This window comes from Urocampus carinirostris, chromosome 1 (genome assembly GCF_059441175.1).
Source record: "Urocampus carinirostris isolate Australia breed hairy pipefish chromosome 1, RoL_Ucar_1.0, whole genome shotgun sequence".
Taxonomy (NCBI): Eukaryota; Metazoa; Chordata; class Actinopteri; order Syngnathiformes; family Syngnathidae; genus Urocampus; species Urocampus carinirostris.
Genome location: NC_142349.1, coordinates 55,375,017 through 55,387,237, shown reverse-complemented (window position 1 = coordinate 55,387,237; position 12,221 = coordinate 55,375,017). Strand labels below are relative to the sequence as shown.

Below are 12,221 nucleotides of genomic sequence, written 5' to 3'. Positions count from 1 at the left end.
TATTGGCCCCCCTACCCCACCCCAACACCTCCAAGAAGAAGAAAAAGAAAAATGTAACTGCTTAGCCCTTCCTTATGTAAGGTGTCAATCAAGTCTGATAACACCCTTCAAGAGGAAATCAATGCATGATTGTCGGGTATCGGGACGGCTGATTGCCCAGACTAGTAAATACCCTCTGTCACAAATACCGATACCAAATAGTCAAGTCAGGTCCTGATACCAATAGCAAATGCCTCTACTACTAATAAATGCTGATATCACTTGTAAACACACACGCAAATATTGATACCAAATACTGACACAACAAGTAGATACCCCCGCCCTAAATACTGATAACACTTATAAAAATTCTCATTAAAATACTAATACCTAATAATGATATCACAAATAAATATCCTACCCCAAATATTGATACCCCTTGCCCTAAATACTGATAAGAAATACTTATACCACGAGTCAATACTTATTCAAATGCTAATACCAAATACTGATACCAGTAGTAAACACACACTTAAATATTGATACCAAATACTGATGCAGCTAGTAAATACCCCCGTCCTAAATACTGATTACAAATACTCATACCACTAGTCAATACTTATTAAAATACTAATACCACAAACTGATACCACTAATAAATATACCCCCAAATATTGATACCAAATACTGATACCATTAGTAAATACTACTTGCCCCCAACACGGATGTCACTAGTCAATATCCCCCAACTATTGATCCCAAATACTGATCCATCATACTGATAGCACTAGTAAATAGTCGATCCTAAACATTGATACCACTAGTAAATACCCCCAAAATACTGACACCAGTCATAAATACTCCCAGAAAACTCATAAAAAACACTGATAGTAAATACCCACCAAAACTAATATCGCTAGTAATACAGTCCCCTTAAATACTGATAAGAAATCCCGATACCACTAGTAGATCCTCTGTTCCGCCAATTATGATACCATTGGTAAATACCCCAAGTAAATAATCTTTTAAAATGCTTATATCACCCTTCATAAATTCCCCCAAAACATTGATACCAATAATGGTAAACACCCTCAATACTGATAACACTAGTAAACGCTCCCCTCAATACTGATATCAAATACTGATACCACAAGTTAATACCCCAAATTACTGATACTTTTAGGAACTACCCCTGTATACTGATACAACTAGCAAATACCCCTTAAAATACAGATGCCAATCATAAATACCCCCTAAATATTGATACCAAATACTGATACCACTATTCCCCAAAATACCGCTATCACCACTCATATGTACTCCCAAATGTTGATACCAAATACTGATACCCATGGTAACACCAATACTGATATCACTGATATCAACCGGCAACAGGGAGCGTTATTTACTGATATCAAATACTTATACCACAAGTTAATACCCCAAATTACTCATACTTTCAGGAAATATATATATATATATAATAAAATATATAATAAAAATCCCGATACAAACTAATCCTTAAAATGCTGATTTCACCACTCATGAATGCTCCTCAAATGTTGATACCACATACTGATACCGATTGTAATACCCCCAATATTGTTATCACTGGTCAACGCTCGGCTAAATACTGATATCAAACACTGATACCACAAGTAAATATCCCAAATTACTGATACTTTTAGGAAATACCCTCACATACCGATAGCTAATATTGATACCACTTGTAAATAATTCCTACCAAACACTGACTCCTCTGGGAAATACATTCTAAATTCCGATACCCAACACCGATACCAGTACTAAATAACCCCTTATAATGCTGACGTCACTTCCCAAATGTTGATACCAAACATTACCAATAGCACATATCCCTAGTACTGATATCACCTGTCAACGCTCCCCTAAACACTGACATCAAATACTGATATTACAAGTTAATATCCCAAGATTCTAATACTTTTAGGAAATACCCTCACATACCGATAGCTAATATTGATACCACTTGTAAATAATCCTTCCCAAAGACTGACTCCTCTGGTAAATACACCCAAAATTCCTATACCCAACACTGATACCAGTCCTAAAAAACCCTTACAAAGCTGATATCACCACTCATAAATCTTCCCAAATGTTGATACCAAATACTAATACCAATAGCACATATCCCCAGTACTGATATCGCCACTCATAAATACTCCCAAATGTTGATACCAAATACTGATACCAATAGTACCTAGCCCCCGCCCCCCAAACTCCATCCACTAATAGCTCTTTTAAATATCTCATCATATCCTGATACCAAATACTGTATTATCAAGATTGATAGCAGTCTTCAGTTGGTCATGTCGAGTTAGGCATGAGATTTAACGCTCCGTCTTGAGGATGTCTTCCCTTTTTTTCCTCCGTGCCAGCTTTTTTTTTCTCCTTAACTATTCTTTAGCCACTCATTTGCCTTTTCCCCCCTGCGTTCTCATTTCCAACTTTCATTTTCTTATCAGAGCGAGCGAGAAATTCCACTTACTTCTCAACTGCGTCGCGTTAAAAAAGTAAAAAAAGGGAAAAGATCATTTAGGGGGATGCAAAAATGCAATTTATATGGAAAATATGTGGCAGGTGTTTTTCCGCCCGAGAGGAAAAAAAGACGAGAGTTGTTTTGCCAAGATTTTCTTGACCGAGAGAGAAAAAAATGAAGTATCCACGCGCTAAAGGCGACGTGGGATTCATTGACCATTGCAATGTTACTGCCAGAATTATTTAAACCCGCGGTATCTGATACTATTTTTGGGGGGATAGTGATACTAAACTGCAATTGCCAAATACAGCTAGTGAATTACCCCCAGTCCTAGATGCTGACACAAATACTGATATCACTAGAAAATACACACCGGAATACTGATACTGACTACTGTCTATTAGATACACCATCATATACAGATACCACTGTGAATTGCCCCCTGTCCCATATACTAACACAAATACTGATATCACAAGTAAACAATCACCAAAATACTGACACTGAATACTGATACAACTAGTAAATATCCCATAAATATCCCCATGAAAAAATGGCCCCTGTCCTATGTGCTGACAAAAAAAATGATATCATTAGTGAACACAAGCCCAAATGACACGCCTCACCCCAAAATACTGTTACCGCTAATAAATAACTCCCCGTTCCTAAATGACCAAATATTGATACCATTAGCAAATATCCCACCCTAAATATTGATACAAAATACTGATATAATTACTAAATACAGCTGATACCACAAGTAATTAACCCACATCCCAAAATCTGATACCACTTATGTACAGTATGCCAAATACTGATACCACTCATAAATATACCTTGCCCAAAATATTGATGCTGATACCCCTAGTAAATACTTCAAATTCTAGATACTGACACAAATACTGATATCACGAGTAAACACAGATCCAAATACCGACATGATTAATAAAACTCTTTCCCCTGCAAATACTGATTCGACAAGTTAATACTCCTCCATCCTAAATACTAATACCAAAGGCAAATACCCTCAACTCAAATACTGATACCACTAGTGAATACCCTATTATGTACTAATACCAGATACTGATACCACTGATAATTACATCATCATGTACTGATACCACCAGTAAATACCCAACTGTATACTGGTAAACATATCTCAGCCCAAATACTGATACCAAATACTGATACCCTTAGCAAATGTATCACCAAATACCCACAAATACTGATAGCACGAGTAAATGCCACACTTCTAATACCACGAGAAAATATCCCCCCCCCAGAATACAAATACAAAATACAGATACCTTTACTAAATACACTTTGGCTCAAATACTGATACAGAATACTGATACCACCAGTAATTAACCCCCACCAAATAATGATACCTATTTATTAATTTTTTTTAAATTGTAGTAGTTGATTGTAAAACCGCCACTAGAGGGCAGCCGAAACTGGTATCAGCCTTCGTACAAATAGATTTAAAATGTGGTTGGTATCGGCACTTAGTAACATCACGCAATCCCGACAAACAACGTAACAAAATAAAACGTCAGTCCCATTTGGAAATGTATACTCTAGCTTAGTGGAATTTAAAAAAAAACGAAAAACGATATTTAAAAACTAATACTGGTATCGCCCTGAGTCCTGGAGATTTGGATACTTCCGAATAGGTATTGAAGGATTTTATACGATTGAATACAAATTACATTTAATGCTTAAGATATTCACTGACTGCGCTGTGGTGCTAGGTCAGTGCACCCTGGTGGAAAATGTTGTTTACAGGAACGGCGGGAACGGGACGTACGGCTGATAAGATAATCAGCACATCCAGGCGCTGTTGACATAGAAAGGCCCTGATGACATAGAAACGCTCTGTGTTGTTTTGAGTACCCCAAACATTTGGACGCTCTTCTACGAGATGGTGAAGCCCAGGGGGCTTCCTTGGCGCGCCCATGGGAGGAGGCGGCACGCCATTATGAGGGGAGAAGATGGCCAATAGAAGAAAGCTAAAGGACTTGAGAAAAAGGCTTCCCAGAGACTCCAACGTCACTAATTCGGCCGTTTTCGATGGAGTACACTTAGTTAAATTGTTAGGGAAATTAAATCTGCCCCCGTGTGAAAATGTCGGCGTTCCTGTTCATTTTTCCCTCAAGAAACGAGCGGGCATAAATTGTTGGGTGAATGTAGGTTGTGTTTGGTTAATGGAGTCAGAAAACTAATTCGAACGATTTGGTAAACGATACTTTTTGATATTTAATTCCTCCCACATTCCAAAAACATGCATTTCAGGTGAATTGGCCGGTCCAAATTGTCCCTAGGTGTGAATGAGCGAGTGAGTTGTCTGTCCCTGTGTGCCCTGCGATTGGCTGGCAACCAGTTCAGGGTGTCCCCTGCCAGCTGCCCGATGATTGCTGGGATGGGCTCCAGCACCCCCGCGACCCTACTGAGGATAAGCTGATGAGATGATATGAGTATCAATTTGGAAAAAGATGTCTAAAACCTTTTTAGGTCGTTTGAAATGGCAAGATTTGGCAGTATTTAATATCAATACCCGTATCAGTACTACAAATACTTTGTAGTTGCTGCGCCGCTCTCTTGTCGAGTCGATTTTAATTGTACTGTATCTGGCGAGGACCGCAACCCGTTATCTCCTCTTTCAGCCTCTAGATTGCTCCCGTCACTTCCGTTTAACAGCTTTCATCGATTTTTTTTGTTCTGCTCTCTGGCAAGATGGCGGCGCTAGCGGCGTGGTCTTTCAATTAGCAGCAACGACGGGCATGATCGTGATAAACGACTCACTCGGACAGAGAGCTAGCTACGCTTGGACGGGGGCGCGTACCTCGTGGTCCACGATGCTGCTGTAGCCCCGAAGAGCCGGCGGGTGAGGCCGTGCCGGACTCGAGGGGGCCGGGGGCCGCGGGCCGTCCAGCTCCCTCCGCTGCGTGTTGTTGCCATCCCGGGCGGTGCCGGAGAAGTTGCCATTGTAGACCAGGAAGAGGCTGGCGCACAGGAGCAGCAGCAAGAGCACGGCAACTCCATGGCGCTAAGGAAAACAAAACAAAACGTTGGTTGCATTCGGTCAGCTGATTAGACTGGTCTGAAAGGATTAAACATCGAAAAGGGTTACTGAAGGATTTCATACATTTGACTATAAAGGATTTTATACGATTGAATACAAGTTACATTTATTGAGTGCAATGAAAATTTTCACAGAGTAGGCTATAGTTCAATGACAGGTCACGCCGTTCCAAATGCAGAATATTTTGACTTGGGAATTTTGATAACAGGACTCTGACGGAGGACGGTAGGCGATGTTTTGAGAACAAGGCCCTGATGACGTAGAAACGCTCGGTGTTGTTTTGAGTTTTCCAGACACCGCGACGCCCAGGGGGGGGGGGGCTTCCTTGGCACGCCCATGGGAGGAGTCGAGACGCCATCTTGCAGGGAGACGTGGGCCGAGAGAAGAAAGCTAAAGGACTTTAGAAAAGGCTTCCCAGAGACTTGAGCGACACTAATTGGGCCATATTCGATGGAGTTTACTTAGTTAAATTGATAATGAAACTAAATCTGCCCCCGTGTGAAAATGTCGGCTTTTCTTGTTCATCTTTTCCATCAAGAAACAAGCGCGCATTGTTGGGTGAATGTAGGTTGTGTTTGGTTAATGGAGTCAGATAACTAATTCGAACAATTTAGTAAACGATACATTTTAATATTTAATTCCTAACAGTTACGTACTGACAACATTTTTTTTAGAATTGAAAAAATTTATTCGGAGCAAACTTCAGATCCAATCACGTGTCTCGATGATGGAGTTAAGTGTCAAACCCACCTAGTCGGTTGAATAACTTCATCGATTAACACCTGATCACTAAACTCCATATTCATCTTATATTTCCCCAACCCAAGTAGTCGCGAAAAAAAATCAAATTTAAACATAAAGTTTTTATACCCGACTTGTAGATTAAAATACTGAACTCATTCAATTCAAATTATACAAGGTCAAAAATAAAATTCACTCATCACACCCTTTTGTTCAATTAAAGAAAGAAAACAGTGCGTCATATTAATCATGATCCACAAAGAAAAAAATGAGTAAAATGTTAAAACAAATTATAAAATACTCGTCAAGTTAATTAAAAAAAATAATCATCATACCCGTCTACTTGATCAAAAGAAGGGGAAATGAAATTCTCGAATTCACAGTGATCTGAAAAGTATCAAGTTAGATAGATAGATACTTTATTCATCCCCGTAGGTAAATTCACACTACCAGCAGTATCCTTGTGTTGAAAAATAAAATAATAAAATGAAAAATATAGAATACAAAAATACCCAATATAACGTGTTGATATAGAGTATTTAAATAGTGCTGCGGAAAATACACACTGGAATAAAAATGGGGTAATATGCAAATGTGGGGGTGGGTTTAATGTGGGCTTTTACTCCACCGGGTGGAGTTAAAGAGCCTCATGGCATGAGGAAGAAATGATCTCCTCAGTCTGTCTGTGGAACAAGACTGTGACAGCAATGATCTGGAAAGAATTAATAATAATTACAAAATGATAAAGACTAACCTATATAGTAAAGGGATGGGGGGGACTTGGGGGGATCTATTTGATAAAAATGGGGAAAACTGATCTTGATAAATTCACCATGATCCAAACAGTTAAAAAATGTTAGAAACAAATAATCACTTTATCATACCCATCTAGTTAATCTTCATGGGAAATAAAATCATCATACCCAATTAGTTATTTAAAATATGCTTATATTCAATTTTATATCCACAAAAATGTCTTAAAGACAAAATGTGTTTTACCACATTCATCTAGTATTCTAGTTATACCTAAAGGAAAATAATATAATCATACCTGTCTGTTTGATCAAAAAGAAAACACAGAGCTGGCCCGTCACGATCCAAAAAGTAAAAAAAAAGGACAAAAAAAGTTTAAGAAAAATAATCATTTCATCATACCCGTTTAGTTAATCTTAATAGAAATAAAATTGTCATGCCCAAATGGTTAATCCAAAATGCTTTTATCTATTTTTATATCAACAAGAATGTCTTAAAGGCATACTTTATTATTACCATACCCTTCTAGTTAATCTAATAGGAGAATAAAATAATCATATTGTCATGAGCTCTCTCTCTCTCTACCAGTAACCAGCACCAATCACCTCCCTGCTCTGTCAGTGCACCCTGATCTGTTCCATCTGTCTGTTCTCCTTTGTACTGAATTCCCAACCAATCAAGCTCTGTATTTAAAGCCCTGCCTTACAGCCTACCTTTGTCAGATCGTCTGCAAAGCCTACACCCGGGACTTGTTTGGCTGCTCTTTCGCGCCGCTCTTCCGCCCCAGTCTTCCAGACTTGTGTTTTACCTACTCCAAGACCTGCCCCGCCAACCTTGTTGCTCAGATTCCTCTTTGTTCCATCTTTCAAGCCATCTTCCTTAAAGGTAGTCCCAAATTTCCACTTCAAGATTTCTCTTCACTCCAAGGCCCTCCCTCCTGTTTTCCCCCATCCCCAAATAAACTTTCTTAACGTGAGGCAATTGTGTTCTTCGTCTGTCTGATCCGTGACACATACCCGTGTATTTGATAAACAAACAAAAAAAAAAGAGCTAGTCGACCATGATCCAAAAAGTTAAATAGTATGCATTTTATATTGCGTTTTTAAAGTCACTGAAGATCACCCAACGCGCTTTACAATGTGCTTCACACTTTCACACTAACACATAGGCAGAGGCAGCCATGCAAGGCGCCTAGCTGCCTATTAGAAGTTCAGTGTTTCGCCCACGGACACTTTGTTTCTTAAGTTAGTATTTTTGTTAAATTATTATAGCTGTATTTAGTCGTATTTCCATAGTAGTATTTTTATAGTATTTCCATAGTAGATTAGTATTTTCTTTATCTATTTTTTTATTTTTTAGTATTTTCTTACTGTAATTGTATTTATGTAGTGTTTCAGTTGTATTTCTATATATAATAGGATTACTCTATTTTTTTTCTAAAGTAGCATTACATTTTCAGATTGAAATTAAAACGATATATTAAGTCCCTGTTTTTTGCTTGTTGCTTATTTTCTAAGACAGAATTCAATTGCAATCATCAATTATATCGGACCGCAGTACTCCGAATCACAATAATCGAGAATTGTGATATAAATTGGACCTTAGTATTGTGACCAAAGAGTCCATGACCAGTCTGCTGAAGCAGAGGATGACATGCTTCAGGTCAACACACATTTTTATTTTATCATGCCCGTTTAGTCAATCGAGATAGAAAATAAAATCGTACCCAATAGGTCAAAGAATGCTTTTATCCAATCATACATCAACAAAAATGTTTATACCATATCCATCAACTCAATCTTAATGGAAAATGAAATAACCGTACCCGTCCATTTAATCAAAAACAAAAGAAATGAGCTAGTCAAGTTTACCAAAAAGTACAAATAAGAATAATGTTAAACACATGAAATATTTTTTATCATGCCTGTTTAGTTAATCTCCATGGTGGGTAGGAGCGGTGGGGGATCATCAACAAAAAACTGACAAATGCACGACAGTCCAAATTATAGAAATAAATAAAATATTAGGGGAGGGGGAAATATCATATATACTCATTAATCCTAATGGGGGAGAATAATCATACATGTCTATTCGATGAAAAGACGGGCGAAAAAACAAGGTGTCCACCAATAAATAAAAGTTCTACAAAATATATTTTTCATCATACCCATCTAGTTAATTTAAAAGAATCCTCTTTATTAAAAAATGGAATTAAAATGAATTGATGAAAAAAAAAATGCTTTTCATCCAATTTTACATTGAAAAAATATCCTGAAAGACGAAATAATTGTAACAAACTGATTTAGTTAGTTCAAATAAAAACATCTCAATATAAAAAAACTTTAAATTAAAATTAGTTGAGTCAAAAAACAATTTTATACAAGTATATATTGTATAGAATAAAAAAGCGCCATTCCCATTTAATTTCTACACAAATAACTCAAAATGAGCTCGCTATACAAGTATGAATTATGTTTTTTTTTTTTTTTTAGAAATCCATCAAGTTGATAAATAATCAAACTTGACAAAAAAAAATGACACGTAAAGATGAATAAATAAATCATAACCCATCTAATCAATTGAAAAACGGAGAAGAATATATGAAGATAAGTCTCTCAGGAAAACCTCATCTTGGGCGATCATGCTCTGTTCAGGAGCACATCTGACGTTAGGAATCTACATGTTTCCAAGTTCTTTTTCTCAAAGTCGAAAACTAAAAGTCACTCAATTGTTTTTTTAAATTAATTTCCGTCCGTAAAATAGTACCACTATGGGGGTGTGAGTTGGGGGTCTTAATCTCGCTTTCACATCTCCTTGTCTTCATTGTCGCGAACGTAATCTTTTGATCCGACGGTCAGTGAGCACAGCGCGCTTTCTGCTCATTTATTTATTAATATTTTTCTTGAACACAACATCGGCGCACGCGCACTCAGCTTTGAAGAAACAACCTGAACGTGATTTTCGCCACTATTAAAAATATAAAACATTTAAAAACGGTATTTTACCAGCGGTGTCTTCATCTCGCGGCGCTCCTGGGAGTCAAGCGGGTTTTCGCGGCTTTCATTCTCCCCCCGAAGCCGTCCGCGCTCCAGCGCTGCCCGGCCGCTCTAATCGACGAAGACCGCAAGCGAGCGAACGAGGTTCGGCTGCGCTGCGGCTGGCCCGCGCTCCCACAAGGAGCTCCGCTGGGTCTTAAAGCCCGCCCGTGACATTATTAACCAACCTCCACGGCTCCATGCCCCTACAAACTGTCGTTTTTTCCCGTACGAAATACAAAATAATCGTACACCATATTTTTTTCCGGAATGATGCATGATGGGAAATCCCCAGGCGGCAGACGCATGCACACAGTAGCATCAAACCGCTTGCTACAAAAAAAAACGATACCGAGATAGAGGCTACCGCGGCAAACTCGTTTGACTTGATTGATTTGCCGTTTCGTGATAGCCGGTGATACCGGATGGTACCCATTATTGACAAATTAGCTTTTTTCCGTACAGATTTCCTTGTACGTCGTACTCGTCTTAAAATGCATAAAAAACGTACTTTGTATGGCAAAACCGTACAGGTTGACAGGTATGCTATTTACGATTGCATTCCAGTTGGAAAAATATACGATATAAATACGAAAATATTCACCTCGAGTACAAAGTATTCACATCTGAAAAAAACCTATACGCAACGGAAATACTGATCTAAAACCTACAGTGGTTTGCGAAACTATTCGGCCCCCTTGAAATTTGTTACCTTTTGCTAAATTTCAGACTTCAAATATCAAGCTGCAATTTCTTGTGAAGCATCAACAATAAGTGGGACACACTTTATTGGATATTATAAACTTTTTTTAATAAATGAAAAATGAAAAGGGGGTGTGCAAAATTATTCAGCCCCTTTTACTTTCAGTGCCGCAAACTCTGTCCAGAAGTGAGGATCTCTGAATAATTTAATATTGATCTAAATGACTAATGATGATAAATAGGATCCTCTTGTGTGTAATCAAGTCTCTGTATAAATGCACCTGCACTGTGATAGTCTCAGAGGTCTGTTTAAAGCGCAGAGAGCATCATGAATAATAAGGAACACACCAGGTAGGTCCGAGATACTGTTGTGGAGAAGTTTAAAGCTGGATTTGGGTACAAAAAGATTTCCCTAGCTTTAAACATCCCAAGGAGTACTGTGCAAGTAATAATATTTAAATGGAAGGAGTGTCAGACCACTGCAAATCTACCCAGATCGGGCCGTCCCCCTAAACTTTCAGCTCATACAAGGAGGAAACTGATCAGAGATGCAGCCAAGAGGCTCATGATCACTCTGGATGGACTGCAGAGGTCGACAGCTGAGGTGGGAGAATCTGTCCAGAGGACAACAATCAGTCGTATACTGCACAAATCTGGCCTTTATGGAAGTGTGGCAAGAGGGAAGCCATTTCTTAAAGATATCTAGAAAAAGTGTCATTTAAAGTTTGCCACAAGCCACATGGGAGACACACCAAACATGTGGAAGAAGGTGCTATGGTCAGATGAGACCAAAATCGAACTTTTTGCAACAATGCAAGACGTTATGTTTGGGGTAAAAGCAGCACAGCTCATCACCACACCGTCCCCAACAACAGAGATAGGGAAGATGGTTAAAATTGATGGGAAGATGGATGGAGCCAAATATAGGACCATTCTGGAAAAAAACCTGGTGGAGTTTGCAAAAGACCTGATACATGGATTTGGAAACCTAAGGATAACCAAGGGATGAGGAAAAAAATGAATGATGTTTTATAGTTTTTAGTGTCATTTACAGCTGATTTAAGACATGGGTCACAACAGGAAGCGCGTTACCTGAAAACTAGCACAAAAGGAGGGTTAATCATATGTCCCCCAAAAAGAAATAAAAGGACGTCAGTGCTGATTTTTCTGTTTGTGTGTTTGCACATGAAGTAGCACAGCGGTCTCCATTAATCATATTTTCCCTAGAATAAGAAATAAAAAACAAAATGATGTCTGCGCTGATCCGGAAAACGCTTGCAAGGCCGAAGCTTCAGACTTTCTTCTCCTGACACGCAAAGATTGGAGTTTAGCATCAATATTAATGTCTGTTTCATCATTTTTCTCCAAATAAGGTTCAAAGGGCTTCAAAAGGGAGTACGGTTGCAAGGCC

The 12,221-nt window shown here is 38.5% G+C and overlaps 1 protein-coding gene across 7 annotated transcripts in view; it reads right to left on the bottom strand.

The window, feature by feature from the left end:
* st6galnac5a (ST6 (alpha-N-acetyl-neuraminyl-2,3-beta-galactosyl-1,3)-N-acetylgalactosaminide alpha-2,6-sialyltransferase 5a) overlaps positions 1-10,225 on the bottom strand; it is a 63,178-nt gene extending 52,953 nt beyond the window's left edge. For all 7 annotated transcript variants that reach the window (XM_088345877.1, XM_088345826.1, XM_088345843.1 and 4 more), the window contains exons 1-2: positions 10,079-10,225; positions 5,340-5,543 (exon numbers count right to left, since the gene is read on the bottom strand). In XM_088345877.1, the coding sequence (XP_088202003.1) occupies positions 5,340-5,543; positions 10,079-10,093 (219 nt within the window). In that variant the 5' untranslated portion in view covers positions 10,094-10,225. The remainder of the gene's footprint in view (positions 1-5,339; positions 5,544-10,078) is intronic.
* Positions 10,226-12,221: the final 1,996 nt, after the last annotated feature.